The sequence below is a fragment of the Coniosporium apollinis genome (assembly GCF_000281105.1).
Source record: "Coniosporium apollinis CBS 100218 chromosome Unknown supercont1.8, whole genome shotgun sequence".
Classification (NCBI taxonomy): Eukaryota; Fungi; Ascomycota; class Dothideomycetes; genus Coniosporium; species Coniosporium apollinis.
This window is the reverse complement of record NW_006913270.1, coordinates 594652-613408: the sequence shown is the minus strand read 5'-3', so window position 1 is coordinate 613408 and position 18757 is coordinate 594652. Positions and strand designations below refer to the sequence as shown.

General features: G+C 54.7%; 6 protein-coding genes across 6 annotated transcripts; 2 read left to right on the top strand and 4 right to left on the bottom strand.

Annotated features, from left to right (window-relative positions):
- Positions 1-684: 684 nt before the first annotated feature.
- Positions 685-1791, bottom strand: W97_02355 (GTP cyclohydrolase I; the record flags this gene model as incomplete). Its single annotated transcript, XM_007780255.1, has 3 exons — positions 685-987; positions 1011-1342; positions 1401-1791. 3 exons carry the CDS (start codon positions 1789-1791, stop codon positions 685-687), a joined length of 1026 nt encoding a protein of 341 aa, XP_007778445.1.
- Positions 1792-4962: 3171 nt separating this feature from the next.
- Positions 4963-7466, top strand: W97_02354 (CMGC/CDK/CRK7 protein kinase; the record flags this gene model as incomplete). The annotated part of the gene is made up of 3 exons (XM_007780254.1): positions 4963-5126; positions 5178-6426; positions 6477-7466. 3 exons carry the CDS (start codon positions 4963-4965, stop codon positions 7464-7466), a joined length of 2403 nt encoding a protein of 800 aa, XP_007778444.1.
- An 844-nt stretch (positions 7467-8310) lies between these two features.
- Positions 8311-10108, top strand: W97_02353 (actin interacting protein 2; the record flags this gene model as incomplete). Its single annotated transcript, XM_007780253.1, has 3 exons — positions 8311-8531; positions 8584-10012; positions 10076-10108. The coding sequence occupies 3 exons, from the start codon at positions 8311-8313 to the stop codon at positions 10106-10108; spliced, it is 1683 nt and encodes a 560-aa protein (XP_007778443.1).
- A 788-nt stretch (positions 10109-10896) lies between these two features.
- On the bottom strand, positions 10897-11583 carry W97_02352 (uncharacterized protein; the record flags this gene model as incomplete). The annotated part of the gene is made up of 1 exon (XM_007780252.1): positions 10897-11583. One exon carries the CDS (start codon positions 11581-11583, stop codon positions 10897-10899), a length of 687 nt encoding a protein of 228 aa, XP_007778442.1.
- A 1862-nt stretch (positions 11584-13445) lies between these two features.
- W97_02351 (uncharacterized protein) lies at positions 13446-15001 on the bottom strand (the record flags this gene model as incomplete). Its single annotated transcript, XM_007780251.1, has 3 exons — positions 13446-14347; positions 14416-14508; positions 14578-15001. The coding sequence occupies 3 exons, from the start codon at positions 14999-15001 to the stop codon at positions 13446-13448; spliced, it is 1419 nt and encodes a 472-aa protein (XP_007778441.1).
- A 1803-nt stretch (positions 15002-16804) lies between these two features.
- Positions 16805-18045, bottom strand: W97_02350 (uncharacterized protein; the record flags this gene model as incomplete). The annotated part of the gene is made up of 4 exons (XM_007780250.1): positions 16805-17077; positions 17144-17347; positions 17404-17445; positions 17566-18045. 4 exons carry the CDS (start codon positions 18043-18045, stop codon positions 16805-16807), a joined length of 999 nt encoding a protein of 332 aa, XP_007778440.1.
- Between the last annotated feature and the right edge of the window lie 712 nt (positions 18046-18757).

The window sequence follows — 18757 nt, the reverse complement described above, 5'->3', positions numbered from 1 at the left end:
GCGGCAGAACAATAGCAAGCTGTTCACGATAGGACCCGTTGAGATAGCGGAATATTGCATGACGTGAAATGAAGACTTAGACATAGTGGTTGTCCGGGAGATGGCTTCAGCCTTGCAAAGACAAGGTGAAGCGCATGAATCGTTCATCAGAACGTGTCGGTGAATTGGACAGCGCGGCATAATCATGTAGCCGTAAGCTATGTCGCAAAGCCAACTGCAGGGAATGAAATACTGGTGTTCATTAGGACGCTCTGAACCATGAAGACCTGGAAGCTCTTTACTGTCTGCGATCAACAGCTGCTACGCTCCTACGTCAACTGAACAAAGCATTCAGCGTCCAGATGAAGGCATGCATAAGAAATCGGCCATTTCTAGGGTGTGATATCAATCATGGACGCGTGAATTTCGGCACCTACCGCGTGCCATTCAGACATCTGATAAGCTAAGTGGTGATGGATTTGCCAGTTGAATGACAGCATGCGACGTATCTAGTGGAAGAATGGAAGACAATGGCCCACCTACAATATGGCCAGTGCCTTGACCCTTCTGGTGGATGAGCACCCAGAAACGCCGGATATCTAGCCAGAACTTTCACGATGCCTCCAACGCCGTTGTAACCGCCTCGCCGAGCTGAAAGCCAATGCGCAACACGGTCGTCCCACAGCTGCATTGACTTTCATCTCATCATCTTCGCAATGCTAATTTCATGAATTCGTCTCGGGTCTTAGCAGTGGATCGCATGACACCAAGCATGCAGCTGGTAACGGTTGTTGACTGCGTCTTCTCCACGCCTCTCATAACCATGCATAGATGGCTTGACTCCATAATAACACCCACACCTTGCGGTTGAAGTACCTCTGAAAGAGCGAGTGCAACTTGCTTCGTTAGCCGCTCCTGGACCTGCAGTCTTCGGGCAAACATTTCGGCGATGCGCGCGAGCTTAGAGAGCCCTAAGACACGGCGATTGGGGATATATCCAATGTGCATCTAGAGCGAAGTCAGCGGAGGACATCCGCAGTACAGGGAGCATGACTTGCCTTGCCGGTGAATGGGACCAGATGATGCTCGCAAAGCGAGAAGACTTCAATATCCTTGACGATTACGAGTTCGTCGTGGTCCTCGTGAAACACTGCTCCATTGACAATATCCCTGAGGTTCTGCTCATACCCCTTGGTAAAGTAGAGCATAGCCTTGGCGTACCTCTCCGGAGTCTCGTGTAGCCCCTCGCGCTCCGGATCTTCGCCGATGCACTCAAGTATCGTCTTCACTGCATTGGACAGTTTCGCCAGTCTGTCTTCTCTCTCCTCGTCGGTGGCTTCCTTCCGCGCCAGAGTGCCCAAGCCTATCCAAAGGACGTCAGCCGCCATGGTCCTTCGTACAGATATCCGCATGCTACTCACTCGGCCAGCTGAGGCCATCGAAATCGATTGTGGGGTATTGAGTGAAAGGGCTTGCTGGGCGACTGGTCGCTAGAGGTGTAGGCGGGGCAGCTTCGTCTCTTGGATCTCGCGCATGTACCTCGTTGAGGTTCTCTAAAGACCGCCTCGCTCCATGGCGCGCATTTGTATTGGCTTCCGATTTAGGAGGCTTGTGGTCGGAGTAGAAGCCATTTGGCCCATCAAGGTCTATGGGTTCTCTTCGAGGACCATTAGATGACTGGATGGAAGCAAAGAGATTCTCGCGCTCCTTTCGGTTCCGGTTCTCGTGGACGGGAGCCAAAGGAGAGCTTCCATTGAGGAGGTGCGACGGCACGGCAGATTTCGGCCGCGGCTGGTGCGGATGGCCGTCCATTGCGCGGAGAGGGCAAAGGCTGCAGAGCGCTTACTGGATAACGGTGAAGGAGTGGCCGAGTCGGTGGGCGTGGAAACGGTTACCGGACGCGGGTATCTTCTTCCTCTTGAACTCTCGAGCTCATTGTTGGAGAGGGCTTGTGTTTGCGCTCTCTTGGGGCGGTAGAAGACACGGTTTTACGAAGCCACCTGGGTACTCATCCATAAACTTTTCACACAGAACCTTGGAGTCTCAAAAGGCTTGGCTTATGTGACGCCTTTCTGCCGGTCACCGCCGGGAAATCCCGCTGAAACCCAAAGCTGAGAACAAGCACGACAGGCAACCACGCAACCTCCACCTTCGCACCCACAAACACCCATCTCCCCCATCTCGACCACGATACCGCGACGTGACCCACGTCGTCCATCGTTAGGTATGTATCTTGTGCCATTGACCTCTCGCTAGGTAGCCAACCACGTGGTGATGATGGCGTTGTTCGAAGCGTCGGTCGAAGCGTCGGAAGGGCCAGGTGCGGTCGCTGGGAGTTCTGATCGCGTTGGAGCGTCCCCCGCTCATTGTGCCTGCGCACCACTTTCACCGCTGAAGGCATCGTCTCGCTGGCACGTCGCATACAAGAACTCGACAAAGGACGGCTGGTAGAACCTGGAAGCATTTGAAGCCATGGACCATAAGACGTCGCCGAGCAAAGCGGCTGTCGCCGGTACAAGTCGCTCCACGCACTTGTCTCTGCTGGCGTGAACTGCAAAAGGTAATGCATACTCTCAGCGCGTTAGCGATCGCTGTGCGTCTCTCAAACTTACTTGCGGTGGTTTCCCACCTGGCGGGCGGGGACGACCGCGGAACTTTTCACTTGGAATACGAGACGCGCAGATCGTTCGACCGCCTTGAGCCAGAGCGTGTCCGGACTTCTTCCACATTTGTAAAGACCAAAGGGTGATATCTGGCAGCTGTAGCATTCGCCGACAGCTGTTCTTGCGGCATCTCTGAACGCACCGGCAACAGCATGACTCTTACCACAGCTCGAGTATGTCACCCCACGGCAGTTGGTCAGGTTTCCAGCACCACCAGTCGGACGACGACGTGCAGGCCTTGTCCATCACGCTTGTTCTCTATCGCGCCGTTCCGACCACCCGCTACCGGTGCCTTTACGGAGGGCTGACCTCTGCAGAGCGGTCTCTGTCGGATGCGTTGTGCTCGTCTCACGATATACAAGTCGACTGTCTGCAGGATGAGCTAAAATACCACGCCTTCCTGTGGACTCCTGCATAGCAGGACTAGTCTACCACTTCCCCGTGTGTTGCGGGCAGCATACGGTTATGCCCAGCTGTCAACGGACGGACACGGCCTATGTTCGTGGTCCACGTTAACAGGAGCGAGTTTCTTCCTCCCATGGAGAGCACGATGCTGCGACTTTCCCAACGGGTATACGGGGCGTTGGAGTACAGGTGGTATGGCTGCGTGTTGTGCAACTAGATAGATCTTATCGTGACCTGCTTGTCTGCAAAGTTTGGGCCGGCTGAGGGCGAGGACCACACGTAGTAGGAGGAGGACATCACTTCACGCTGCTTCACGCCGCTTCACTCTGTCTCACGCTGCCTCACGCACACAGGTCGACATGGACGCAGCTGCAAGGCGGTGGAAGACAGCCCATCTGGAGGAGCTGTGCCGCGTTGTGCGGTTACCGGAATCGGCGACGCCACGAAAATCACGGGAGGAGACGGCGGTCGCGCAAGAGCCGCAGCACCTTGAACCTCTGGCTTCCGCAAAGCCTCTTGCTCCAAGCTGTCAACCCCACGACCGCTGAGTTCTCGAGTCGCGCACCGGGAGAAGTGCTCCCACGCAACTGCGACCTGTTCCCCGGCTTTCCTTTGCTGTTTCTCGTCTCCTTCTGACGGGTAGGTATCGGCTTCCGTGCATGTACAGTTTTCCTTCGTCTCGGTCGGCTTTTCGCGTAACGTGCCCGACGCTGCACCTTGCTCTGATGCCACTGCACATGTCTTGACTGTCTACATGGCTGCTTCGCGGTCCTCCCAGGCGATAGACCAGTGGAGACCTGAAGACTCTGCATCCAGACAGAAGGATAGGGACAGGATTAAGGGTGATCGCAGTGTGTCTAGGGAGCGGGGGCGGTCGCCTGCACTCCGTTTACGAGACCGCGAAAGGGACGTCAAAGGTAGCCACGTTGATTCTGATCATCATCATCCTTCATCAAAGCGCTCAAGAGCCCGTTCACGCGACAGAAGCCGCAGCAGGCCTCGTCGTAGGAGTCGTGTTGGGCACTCGCCGTCTCCGCAGCGAGGCTCTCGCGACGACTTGTATCGTCCGTCAAAGGCTAGAGGGCCGAGCGGAGACAGGACTTCACGCAAGCACAGGGACAGGCACGACTCTCCACCACCTGCAAAGCGCCGACGCAGCATCAGTCCATCACCGCCTCGGGAGTCTACAAAGCATACGAAGCGTCGCAGAAGTCGTAGCCGGGAGCGGTCACCGTCACCATCTCGCCGAGCAGACCTTACTCGCAGGCCCGCTGACCGCGCCTTTTCACCACGATCCACTCGCATCGATCGAGTCCCTACAAGGCGTCCCTCGCCTGACTCGTACATTCCTTTGGCATCCCGCCGCCGTTCCAGGTCTGCAGATTCACGTTACCAGATAGCTCCACCAAAACACCGAGCACGCTCAAAGACACCCGACCGCAAGACAACGCATCGACGTGCCGACTCCCCGCGCCGGTCATCACCGAAGAGGCGTCCGCATCGAGACCGTACACCGTCGCCGGAAGGTAGACGCAGGACACACAGGGAGAGAGCGGATTCCCGATCTCGGCCTGAAAGGGACACGGATACTCGGGAGTCTAGAAAATCCGCTCGGTCGCCTCCGCCACGGTCGAGACGGTCGCGTTCCCCTTCCAACAGACGTCGCTCGCGGAGTGCAACGCGGAGAGATCGAGAAGCAACATCGCACAAAGCCAGGCCGTCACGCACATCGCCACCTCGCCGGTCGTCGAGGTCTCCGCCGCCTCACAAGTGGAGAGGGGAGGTCAACAGCGACAGAGACCGTGCTGGGGCGGATACTAGACGGACAGACAGGACAACAGCCAGGGACAGGACGCCGCAACCAGCATCAGGCTACGACTCTGACACTCGCCGCTCGGTCAACGGAGGCTCGAGAATGAGGGGTGGATATTATGATCAAGGGAGATCAAGACCTCCCGTTGACAACAGAACATATGCCCAGTCTCCGGGGTATGGAACTCCCGCGCACGTGTCGCCGCCAGCCCAATCACCGTATAGCCGGGGAGGTTGGGAAGGACAACAGTATGGCAGCCATCATGGGTGAGTAAAGTGTACACACCGCGCATATACGTTAAGACTGACGCTCCGCAGCTCACCCGCACACGGTTATTCTCCGGGCCACCCCCAGTATCAACAGAGCTACCCGCCCAGTGGGCACCAAGGCTCATACTATCCGCCTCAACAGTATAGTCCACCTCCACACCAGTCGCAGCAAGGGTACCAAAATCCGCCACCCAGAGGGGGTCACGGAGCATCCCGCGGCAGCCAGTACACATCAGATCGGCGATACTCCGGTCCACCCGTCCAAGCACAAAGAGGTCGTGGTGGACACTTTAGCAATCTCTCATGGACGCCAGCGACCGGCAGTCGAGGTGGGCGCGTGCCAACGCAAGGCCGTGCAGTAACGCAGACATCACAAACCGGAAGCGCCTCTGGCACGCCAGGACCTCAGGAACAAGCCGAAGCCCCTGCTGAAGAGGAGGAGAACCCATTCCGTCCCTCCAAGGATCTTAGGGTAGAGGATCAGAGTGCCAAAGAGGCCAAAGAGGTCAAAGAGGAGAAGATGCCACCACCCAGCAAAGCAATCTCAACTACTGCAGAAAGCCAAGCAGCTTCAAAAATCAGTTTCGCGCTCAAGTCGAAGACCGGTCCCCCACCCGCCCCAGCGCCCAAGGCCGACCTCACTCAAGGACCACGCGACTCGCCGCTGCTTCCCAAAAGTAAAACAGCTGCATCATCGTCCTCGGCGCCAAGGGACAAGTACGATTCTCGAGATGAGTCCAGGTATGATTCAAGATATGATTCGCGTGATTACAGATACGATCCGCACTACGATTCCCGACGCGACCGCCGCGATGACCGTCGTGATGATCGCCGAGAAGACCGCCGGGACGACCGACGAGACGATCGACGAGATGATCGACGAGATGACCGGCGAGATGACCGGCGCGAGTATTCTCAGACGGACAGACGGCCTGATTATAGAGCGTACGAGAGGGAACAAGACACTGGCTCTTCAGCCTTCAGGCCTACCGGCTACAAGGTAAGAGACATTAACGACGACAAGCCATCAGAGTCACGGTCTTCTCGTCGTCCCGAGCCTCGTCCCGAGCCACCGCGGATGGAAAAGATCAAGGTGAAGAGAATCGAGAAGCGGCTCAAGCCTCGGCCCACCCTCTCAGCAGAGTTTGCTGCTTCCGATTCTGTCTACTACCGCAAGCCAGGCAATGAGTCTGTGGTAGGATCAGGAACATACGGCAAGGTCTTCAAGGCGGTACATGTGTATACCAAGGACATGGTTGCCCTCAAGAAGATCCGGATGGAGGGCGAGCGCGACGGGGTAAGTTAACACAGCAGCTCTTTGCGGGTGCACCACTAATCATTGTATAGTTCCCTGTCACAGCCATCCGAGAAATCAAGCTCCTCCAATCGCTCAACCATGACAATGTCGTCAAATTACAAGAGGTCATGGTAGAGAAGAACGACTGCTACATGGTCTTTGAGTACCTATCCCACGATTTGACTGGTCTGCTTAACCATCCTACTTTCAGGCTTGACCAGGCCCAGAAGAAAGACCTCGCGAAGCAGCTCTTCGAAGGACTAGAATACCTCCACCGTCGCAGTGTCCTCCATCGAGACATTAAAGCAGCCAACATCCTCGTCAGCAACACCGGGCAGCTGAAGCTCGCCGACTTCGGGCTCGCTCGCTTCTACGTCAAGCGGCGCAAACTCGACTACACTAACCGCGTCATCACCATCTGGTATCGATCGCCCGAACTTCTCCTTGGAGAAACCCAATACGGCCCTGCAGTCGACATCTGGTCCGCCGCCTGCGTTCTCGTCGAGATTTTCACCAAACACGCCATCTTCCCCGGCGACGGCGGCGAGATCAACCAGCTGGACAAAATCTACAACGTTCTTGGCACGCCGACAAGAGCGGAGTGGCCTGGTATCGTCGACATGCAGTGGTTCGAGCTGCTGCGACCAGCGGAGCGCAAACCAAGCACCTTCGCCGAGAAATACAAGGAGCGCGTCACGCCCGAGGCATTTGATCTGCTGAGCGCCATGTTCAGCTTTGATCCCGCGAACAGGCCCACCGCGGCTGATGTGCTGGAGCATCCATACTTCACGACTGAAGAGCCGTTGCCCAGGCGCGCGGAGGAGCTGAAAGACGTCGAGGGCGACTGGCACGAGTTTGAGAGCAAGGCGCTGAGGAAGGAGAAGGAGAGGCAAGATAAGGAGGCCCGACGGGCTGCGAGGGAGGAGCAGCAGAAGAGGGAAGGAGAGAAGAGGAGAGCGGATGCAGCGCCTGAGCCGGAGAGGGATGCGAAGCGTGCGAAGGGGAGCGATGGGACGGACGTTGTCATGGCTAGTGGGTGAGCGGAGTCTGGTCGGACTGTCGCCCCTGGCTATTCGCAAAGCACGCCGAAGACGCCCGCCCGTGGTTGCCTTTCACGCGGTCTAGCGCTCTGTCGGACGCATTCGAGGTCCTTCTTCTACAGCCCTCTTTCTAGGGCTTGGAGCACGATCTGTGAGGAGCAGGGGGTCGAAGGCGTGAGTCTTAGCGGCGTGTTATCTGTCTCTGCAAGCATCTGAATTGGCATGGGCATGGAGCATGGCATTGGACTGGGGCATCAAGCGTGTTGTAGACATTGGCGCGTCCTTTTTTCTGCCATGTACAGAGGGTAGTTGCTCGGTGTCTGTAGTATGCACGTGTGCATCTGACAGAGGGGCCTTAAAGACAGTTTTGAGCGTGATGCCCCTATGGTTCTCGAGTCAATGGGTACCGCATTGGGTGAATAGAGCTTTGGTCCCGGGATGACTTCCAGTCTTATAGTGAAGCGGGTAGATTGCGGCTCATGAGGCTCTATCGCCTCTCCGTTATCGGCGGAGGACGGAGTTCCGCCGCCTCACCTAAACTTATCAGTATACCGGTATGCACGAATTGTTACGGAACTAGACTTCCGAGCCAAGGCCTCGGAGCTGCGCCAGCGCTTTTTCCTTAATACCCGCCGCCCCTCTTGTTTGACGGCGCGTCTGCTCCTCGATTCTTGCGCTCCAGCAGCCCGTATATCCCTTCCTGCCCTAGCATCAGTAAGACGGAGGGAACCTTCTGGCGATTGCCTGTGTCCGACCTACCCCAATCCCCCATTTGGGCACTCTACGCAGCCCGCATCCGAACCGCACCTCTTGGGAAAACCTATACCAGTTCCTTAGCCATCCAATGGCTTGTCCCTCCAGATTCGCGGCCTCCCTCCGCCGAGCCACCTGCGCGCCGCGAACCTTCCAGCATGCGACCCGGCGACTACGACCCGTAATACAAGCACGATGGCAGGGCAACGAGGCGACCACATCCGCGTCCTCAGAGCCCCACCAGCCGGACGAGCAAGGAGGCGTCAAAGGCGACACTGCCAAAGCCAAGGCCATAAAGTTCACCTCAGAATCGTACGGTGCCACAAGGTCTTCACAGGCGCATACATACTGAGAAGAGACGCAGATACCCCGAGCTAAAGCGCGATCCCAAGTTCTCCGAGATCTCTTCCGAGCACGTCAAGTTCTTTAAGGACCTCCTCGGATCCGAATCAGCGGTCATAGACGGCCTGTCATCAGACGCCTCAGAAGACATCGAGCCCTTCAACGCAGACTGGATGCGCAAGTACCGGGGCCACACGAAGCTAGTGCTCAAGCCCGGCTCAACGGAAGAAGTCAGCAAGATTCTGAAGTACTGCAACGACAACACCCTCGCCGTCGTGCCGCAAGGCGGTAACACCGGGCTGGTAGGCGGCTCCGTGCCCGTCTTCGACGAGATCGTGATAAACCTTTCGCGTATGAACAGCATACGCTCCTTCGACGAGGTATCCGGGATCCTAGTCGCGGACGCAGGCGTGATCCTCGAAGTCGCAGACAACTTCCTCGCCGAGAAATCTCACATCTTCCCACTCGACCTCGGCGCGAAAGGCTCCTGCCAAATAGGGGGCAACGTCGCCACCAACGCAGGTGGGCTACGCCTGCTGCGATACGGCAGCCTGCACGGCAACGTGCTCGGCATCGAAGCCGTGCTACCAGACGGCACAATCGTAGACGACCTGTCCAAGCTGCGCAAGAACAACACCGGCTACGACATCAAGCAGCTCTTCATCGGGGGCGAAGGCACAATCGGAATCATAACCGCGATATCCATCTTCTGCCCGCAGCGCTCCCCCGCCATAAACGCGGCCTACTTCGGCCTCTCCAGTTTCGAGAAAGTCCAACAAGCCTTCCGCGAAGCGAAAGCGCAGCTCTCCGAGATCCTCTCCGCCTTCGAACTCATGGACGGCCGGTCGCAGAAGCTGCTGCACAAGGCCAGCGGGCGGAAACTCCCGCTCGAGGGCGAGCACCCTTTCTACTGCCTCATCGAGACGAGCGGCTCAAACAGCGACCACGACAGCGAGAAGCTGGAGGCGTTCCTCGAGCACGTCATGGGCGAGGAGATTGTGGATGATGGCGTGGTGGCGCAGGACCAGACGCAGATTGCGGACTTGTGGGCGTGCCGGGAGGGTGTGCCTGAGTGCTTGGGGCACTGGGGCGGGGTGTATAAATATGACCTCTCGATCCCGATTGGGGAATTGTATGCGATCGTTGAGGAGACCCGCGAGAGGATAAAGAAGGCGGGGCTCATGGGTAATAGCGATGAGTACCCTGTTGTGGATGTGGTCGGGTATGGGCATATGGGAGATGCGAATCTGCATTTGAATGTATCGGTGAGGAGGTATGACAAGAAGGTCGAGAAGGAGTTGGAGCCGTTTGTGTATGAGTGGGTCGCGAAGAGGAATGGGAGTATTAGCGCGGAACATGGGCTCGGTATCGCGAAGAAGGCGTTTATTGGTTACAGTAGGAGTGAGACGATGATTAGGCTGATGAAGCAGATTAAGGAGCTGTATGATCCGGTAAGTGGTCACTCTATCCCTTTGGATTGTGATGTGCGCTGGGCAGAACTAACGAGTTGACAGAAGGGAATTATGAACCCGTACAAATATATATAGATGATAGTTACGACGCGGCTTGGGAGTCATCTTGTTCATCTTTTAGACATCTTGGGCAACCTCTCGATCGAGCTTGAGGAGTCGGCCTGAAATCCACTATATATACTAGATCTACGTAGATGGTGGTAAGGGGATTGCCGTCGGAAAAACATAGTTGCAGCTTAGCTAGGTATAGAACTACAAGCCAGACGTACTTGTTAGTAGTGAATGCTCGCATCGTTACCGTGCACGTCCGGGCGGGCTTTCAAACGCGAACGTGGCAATGTTTGAACATATCACTGAAGACAACGTACATAAGCGAATGATTGTTCGACGATATCACTGTCTTGTACATATTGTGTTCCACTCGCATCGAGGCCTGCTCAGGAGGTGTCAGCAGCTTAAAGGCCCTGCTACCATTGTCTCTCTTCTCGTCGACGATAGTTAAGGTATCCCACATCAGCCGCATCTCTTGGCAGATGATTAATTGCAAGGTAAAAATCGCCAGTCGCCAGCGTCTGCTTGCGTAAACTCGCAACATCCACAGCTTCACGACCAAAATACGGCTCCCAAAGCGACCAAGGTCCCGATATCAAGGGCGTGGTAGGCAAGAGAAGATTGTGGTAGTACGTGCCGATGCCACCAGACGACATGAGGGTTGGGCTGATTAGAGTATTGTTGGGAAGGTATAGAGGGGACTATCGGGAGTTTGAAGGATCGTAAAGAGTAACGCGTAAGGGCAACTGTCGGAGATCTATTTCTCTTAATGCTGAAATCTCAAGACACCCATCGTTCTATGTGAGCCTATATCAGATCTCCATATTCCTGATTTCCCTGTATACCGCTTTCCCCTCTATTTTCTTCTCTACCACATTCCCCTCCTTCCCCTCCCCCTCCGCCATACCCTCTCTCAAATCCAGCTCCAAAACCACCTGTCTCAACCGTGGCCCAAAAACCTGATTAACCTCCTCACTAACCAGCCTATACCCCTCTTTCTCATAAATCCTCATCGCGGCCCCCTGAAATTCACTCGACGAAAGCTGCACACTCGCATACTCTTTCTCCCTCGCAAAATCCGTGGCAAGTCTAACAAGTACACGCCCGAGGCCCAGGCCCCGGGCTTCTGGCGACACAAATAGCACCCTCAGCCTCGCAGTTTTGGCGGTTTCCGGATTCAAGGGATTCTTAGTAGTGTGTGTTTTTTCTTCGATATGTTTAGTTTCTGGCGACGGTTCGGCAGGTTTCTGAATCAGCATTACGCAGCCCAGGAATTCGCTATCGCTAGTACGTTCAGCGACCCAGAAGCGCTCGAGTTCTGGATCGTTATTTTCGAGGAAGCCGGTTAGGATGCTGGAGACGAGCGACATGAAATACGTGTTCCAACCGCCTTTGGTGACATATTCGGTGCGATGACCGGAGAGGATTTGGGGGATGTCCGAGGCGCGGTGGGGGCGGATTATGTACGATAGTGAGAGATTGGTAGTGGTGGTACTCATATTTCGAATCTGTGTATTTTGAGAGGAGAAAGAGTTTTGGTGTGGCGAGCAACTACAAGGTCCATAGTATGACTCTTATATTTTCTTTAGAAGAAAAAGCTTGGTACAATACTAATCCCACTTTTCCCATTCTAAGAATACTCCCGCGCCCGGGTAGTCTAACAGTCACGTGAAGTTATAGGAATTTGCTACCATACTAGAAAGCCTCCGGCATCTCTCTAAGATGGCAAAAAGTTAATACTACAGCAAAATAGATATATGTATAGAGTTAGAGTTTATATATCTATAGTATAGTGTTGCCTATGTCCTCTTTTAGAATGAAGAGACCGCGTTGGCGGCCGAGATCTCTGTTTCGGTAGGCATCTCTGCTGCTCCGTCTCTGGGCATCTTGCTAATAAACGTCGCCAGCCCGACAACCGGTTCATCCTCGTTTCCAACCGGCAAGACTCAATATTCGAGCTCCCAAACAACGATCCTAGGAACTCCACAGTGCAGGCTTCGGATTCCTTAACAAGCTTCATACCTCAGTCCAACGGTTCCCTTCTGTTCGCGCAGCTGTAACCCGCCGGCGGCCTCAATCCGCGCCACTTCTCCTTTCAACAAGGCGGGGGATCTGATCGCCGTGGCCCTGTCGGGCAGCTAGAGGGTAGCCATCCGTCGGCGTAACACCACCACCGGCTACATCCAGAAGCCTGTCGCGGCTGTGGCGGTTGAGGGGGCGCTCACTGCTGTGGTCTGGGATGAGTGATCCCCGGGGCGCCGCCGCCTCGGGAGCTGCTGCCGCACGTGCAGCGAGAACGAAAGTCCAATGCTCCCAGGCGACGTCTAGGTGGCTACACAGTCGGCCTCACGGGCTAGCATTTGCGATAAGCCTACCGTCAAGAAGCTCAACAACACGCACGCGCGTCTACTGCCCTACGTATCACTCTTCATGAAGCACGTTGAATGGTTGCAAGGCGAACGAGAAGCCGCGAGATCAAGCTCTCTTGCCACGTTGCGCCTCGAAGACTATGGTGATCGGCTCGATGTGGTGTATGCTAGCTCCTTCCAACTTGAACGTACTGTTCTCTACAGCGTGATCCGTTGTCTTGGACCTACGCTGAGCCAACAAGCATTCTTCGTGGCGTGCCATGTTATGGGTGCACTTTGCTGCGGTGTGGCATCAGATCCGCCTTCGCGGCGCACCACTTCGCCAGAGTCCAATGCGTCGAGTGAGGTCCTTGCGCTCCCCAAAGGTGACGTCGTCCAAGAGAGCAGACGCTGCAGGACGTTGTTTCGCCTGTTCCGGAAGCTTGCGGAGCTTTTGCGATATGGTTGTTTGGCCCTCACGAAGCGGCTTGCAGTTTTCCTCGACCACAAAAACCTCTACGCCGAACCAGCTCGGTCCATTCGTCCTGTCTACCCGGAGCATACACATAGCATAAATGTAGCCTTCGAGTTTCAGCCACCGGCCATGCAGATTCGGACGGACTCTGACTCCTCCAATGGCCTAGCGTACAGATCCATCCCCCTTCACCCCCGCTTCGCCCCGAGGCATCAGGTCCAGAAGCAGGGCTTACGTACCACGGTTCACTCAGCGAGCGCAGGCCGAGAGGCCACAGACCAAATTTGTACAGCTAGCTGCGGTGTGGATATTCGACAAGATGGAGACTGCGTAGAAAACCGATCGCTGACTAGAGTTTGATGGAAGACGAGTTGATGTAGAGAGACATCCTGTGTATTTTTGTCCAGTTTCAGGACTACGCTGTGCCATTCTCAACATCCGGCACAGCTCAAACCCATCGTCAGTGCCCACACCCTCTACCTTTCTTTGCGTTGAAAGCTGCGGCTCTAGCATGAGACCTCACGAGCTAGCGCGCACGTTAGTAGATTTTTCTGACCTTCCACCCAGCACCAGCCACCCTAGCAACACCGAAGAGCGCTGCACTTGCTAGGTAGAAAGCGCCACAGAACCAGATAAGCCTGCTGAAGTCCTGCTTCTCTCCTAAGATAGCTCCAGAGATCGGGATACCGATCAATGTTGCACTGCTCACAAACAGATACGCCGTACCGTACTTGCTCGCATACTCGTCCGTTGCGCAAAGCTGGCTTATACAAACAGGAGTTAGACTATGAGCCGTTCCGCTGAGCAGTCCGAACAGCACAGCGAAGGCGACGATAGAGCCAGTGCTGTCAGCTCTAAGCCAAAGCGCGAGAATGACGACAGCGCACGGCAGGCTGCTCAGGACCATAGTGTTAAACCTGCCCCAGCGGTCTGCGATCCAGCCGGGTACTGTGCGGCCCAGGACTTGGGCAGCGTTCAAGAGAGCCACAAGTTGGTAGCTCAGCGCGTTTGGAACGCCGTGAGCGAGGGCATAGGTCGTAATGTAGGATGGTGGGATCATGCAGGAAAGGTCGATGGCATAAAGTGCTAGGATTGTGATGAGAAAGCGGCGGTCCTTGAAAGACTGGAGATTTATTTTATACTTGACGGTATGCGATGGCGGAAGACGAGTTTTCATTAGTATAGTCGCAACGATTCCGAGACCCAGAGAAATAAAACTGATCACGCGCACCGTCCATGGAAATCCGATAAGAGGGACCAGCTTCTCAAAGAGGATCGGGAAGATGATACCGCCGACTGGACCGGCCGTGGTAATTATTGCGGTTGCCATTCCTCGCCGACGAAAGAACCAGTGACCGACGGTGGCGAGGCTTGTAGTCCATAGCATAGACGCGGAGAGTCCGCCAAGCACGCCGAAACTAAGTAAGAACTGGTAGTATTCTGGATTCTGTAAGATTCAAGTACGTCTGCCTTATGCTTATCTCTGAGAATGGGAAGAGCAGCCTCACCGGCGCTTACGGAGAATGCCATTAGCGCTCCGACGAAACCGAGGAAGCCAGGTATAAGGAGGGGCCTGAGCCCGTAGGCATCGAATACCGGTCCTGCATGTAGATCTATTAGATTTATTGTAAGGCAACCTTGGAACTCTGAATCTTTGGAACGCTACGTACCTACCAGCACGCCCCCAAACACCATCAGAAACATGAATAACGAGAAGATCCACCCAATCTGCTGGCTGGAGTGGTCCTTAAGTTGGTTGTTGGTTACATAGGCCTGGAAAGTGCCAGTACTGTTCAGCAAACCGGAGCTGGGTAGTAGAGCACAGAAAGCACCGAGCAGGATCCTGTAGGCCTGCCATCCGCCCTCGATTGACAACTCTGCCTCATCCTCCCGGCGTAATCCAAGTTCCGAAGTATGTAGTGGATTTTCGGACAGCGAGGCCTCGTCGGACTGCTGGGCCGCGTCAGGACCTCCCAGCCGGTATGTATAATCTTGAAAGCCGGAGAGAGATTCCAGATGTGTGTTATCTGGCTGTTCGATTGAATGTGGGCGCTGGTGGAGCACGATGCTTTCACGGATTTGGGGAAGCGACATGGTTGAGATCGATCGCGGTAGGAAAGAGGAAACGCGAACGCGGACGACTAGAGATTGATAGATATGTTTGTAGTGGAAGTACTATCTTCTGAGGTTGTCTTTAATGGGCCGCTTCGATTGAGACAGGCTGACGTAACAATTACGGGCACAGCAGCTCTTTGAGGCACTACGGCAGTCACGTGACTAAGAACGTCACCTGCCCTATATACCGCAGCTGCTTAGGCCCAAAGACGGAGATAGATTTTAGTGAGAGAAGCTTTCGCATGCGGCAGATATCGGCGCCATAAGATGCACAGATACGTAGTTGCATCGTCGACGATTCTGCAAGCTATTGTTATCGTCTTTATTCATTAAGAAGATTGTCTAATATCTGCAGTTCAACCCACAAGATTTCTACTAGATATTGCATCTTCAATACAAGTATGCCGCAAGCTCTTGAGCACGCGTAGTAGTTCCTGGTTCTCGCCTCGTCCGGTAGTATATCCTTATCGCCGAAAAATTCTTGCGGAACATAGCTAATAAGGGCAGCGAAGCCCTCCGATTATACACCTAGGATATGCACTTTAGCGTTATATCTAAGGTAAGTATAGCTAGGAGGTCGAAGGTGGTTATATCGAAAACCTTAATAGTCTTATCTACTCTAGCTATAGCAAAGCTCCTTCTATCGGCGCTAATACTAACGCTCTTAATACCTCTATTGTACGCCCTAAACTCCTTTATAAAATCTTAGCCATCTTCTTCTAAAACTTTCCAACATCGTTAATAGAGGCCATGATAAGGAAGTCGTTGCAGCCCGCCGGAGATCTTCAGCGCCAACTAATGCGTGTTAAACACCGTCACCATGAAAATTGATTCAGACCGCGGCTGCGGACCAGCCGCAATTGGAAGAAATTAGTAGCTCGCTCGAGTAGTAGTGTGATCCATACCTACATTACCGCTCCAGAACTGCTAGTCTTCCTCCCGGGCCGTCAAGACTTACGATCAGACCACCGTGTAACTGTGCTGCACCGACATAGCGGAACTTGGATTTCTCTACCAATGGGACTCTTTATCACATTTGTAGTTCCGGAAAGCCCGACATATCTCATCCGGAAGGATAAGCTGGACGCAGCACTTCATCCACTCAAACGTCTGAACACCGCCAAGGTGGACAGCCAGGCCGCACTAGAACAATTACGTCTATCAAGTCCTCCTAGAGCAACAACAAGTGCATAACAACGAACCTTCGTATATTGACTGTTTCAAAGCTAGCAATTGATGTCGGACATCCATCGTCGCCTTCACGAACACGGTGCCACAACTCTTTGGTCTGACTCTATTGGCTAATGCTAGCTGTTATCTGCACATTGTCGGCATGGAAGCAAGCCTGAGCGGCATGTTTCTGACAATCGGCATTGTACTAGGTTTGCTCGCAAATGTCGTCCGGCATTGGCTGGTTTATTGGCGGGTTTTCCACAGGTATCTTTGGAATAGCTCTGCCTTACGTCTTCAATCCGGACGAGGGCAACCTGAGGGCCAAGACTGGATTATCTACGCCGGCCTCTGCGCCATTGCGTTAGTGGTTAGCTGGCTCATCGTACCGGAAATGAAAGGTCGCTCTGCTGTGGAGATCGACGGGATGTTCGAACTCGGACTTCCAGCACGACAGTTTGAGAGATGGCCAAATGACAGTGACACAAGAGACAACAGCCTCGTGTAGGATCAATATCCTAACATATATGTATGAAAGCAACAGGAGTGATTAGCGCAATTCTTATGCCGCTTGCACCCCACACAACTCCACTTCCCATATCTATCATCCTATCATAACTCATCAAGCCAAGGAATCGAGCTCTGCGCCCCCGTTCTCTGCACCGTAACCGCAGCCGCCCCAACCGCAAACCCAATTGCATCGTCGATGTCAAACCCCCTGAAGGAATATGACCGCTTCGCGGGATTCGCAACCTGCACCGCGTACGCGCCGACGAACGTGTCGCCCGCGGCAGTTGTGTCGACCACACTCTCAACCTTGCGAGCCGCGGCGCGTTTGCCAGGAAGATTGCTGGTGCGGCGGGCGGCGGTTTGGTAGAAGACGCCCTAACAACACTCGGCGTCAACCGTGGCCTTGGCTGAGCGGCGATAAGGGGCTGGAGGATGACGTACCTGAGCCCCGAGCGTGATGACCACGTTCCTGACGCCGCGGTCGAGAAAATCGGATGCCACGGCCGTCCAGTCTGTATTGGCGTCCACGGATGCTGAGTCTCGGCCTGAGAGGATGGCGGCTTCGGTCTCGTTCATGATCAGATGGTCGAGGTTGCGGTAGGCTTCGTCGGGGAGGGGGACGGCGGGCGCAGGGTTGAGTATTACCTAGGATGGGTCTTGAGTAACGGGTTGGTAGGGGGGAGGAGTTGGGCTGGACGGACCTGTTTACCCTTCGCTTTGGCCACTTTGATGTTGTGGAGGACCTGGCTGTGTCAGTTTCTCTGCTCGGGATGGGGCATAGACTGGGCAAGACACGTGGAAGAGAGAATCGGGCAAATGTATCGTTTGAGCAAACACAGGTAGAGGCAGAGCAGCAGACTCACAGCCTCGATCGGAAACTCTAGCTGAAACACGACCACCGACGCATCATCCGGCACGAGGTTGTCCTTCCCTGAAAACGAATAGTTTGCATTTGGCGAGAACATGATTCTGTTCTCGCCACTCTTCTCCTCAACGATAATAACTGACACGCCCGTCTTCTGGCCTGCCAGCCTCCTCACGCTTCCAACATCAACCCCATCTCTTTCCAGTCCCTTTAGCAGATCGCCCGCAAACTGATCCTGCCCCACCGCCCCGATCATCCGCACTTGCATTCCAGCAACCTTCCGCGGAGGCCGACCATCCTCCTGCCGGCGCTGAGATAGCCTTGCACACGCAACGGCCTGGTTCGCGCCTTTCCCGCCGGAGCCGATGTCGAAGGACGAGGCTGTCAGAGTCTCTCCAGCGGCGGGGAGGCGTGGGACACGGCTGACGAGGTCGACGTTCAGGGAGCCGATCACGGCGATTGTGGGCGAGGAAGCCATTAAGTTTTAAACGGGAATGGCTTCCTGCGGAAGACAGACGTAAAGGGCGGTCGAATGGATGTCGTCGAATATCACGTGAGTAATCACGTGGAAGCTAGGGGGTGCGGATGGGTGCAACGTCCGACGTCGTTTGCTCTCCAGACTGAATTGAGCTGGGGAGTTGCGAGTCTGTCTACATTCTCTTAGTGACCCCGCATCATGCGAAGTAGAGCATACACTGTTGCCGAGGTCTCACTGCTGAGACGGGACGCGGTTGAAAATAATATCAGAACCTCGAGCAGGTCAAGTTGACGGCGGACTGCCGCTTACCATGTACGGGAAGCCGGAACGAGAGTCGTTATAGATGCGTCGAAGCAGCCATCCGCAAAGCCGGCTGGAATGGGTTACGGGCGAAATCCTGTCTCGGAGGTGTTGCTCTCATAGGGTAGCTGAAGTATTCTAGCTAAACGACGAGTGCCATCACGCTAGCCTCCATGCCAAAGCTGACGGCCAGATGCTCTGAGGTAAACTAAGTTCCTGATATATTTGTCAATCAGTCTTGGTCACAGTGCGACCTAATGAGTTTCTCATGCCGGTTGCTTCAGCCCCACGGAATATGCCTCTGGAATTAGGATGAGAAGCGGTACGGCTATCCTCGACTTCTCTCTCAGGCCGGCTAGTCGTGTAGAACTTGCCAATGGTTCATGAATTTTCTCCTTCCAGCGAGATCTTC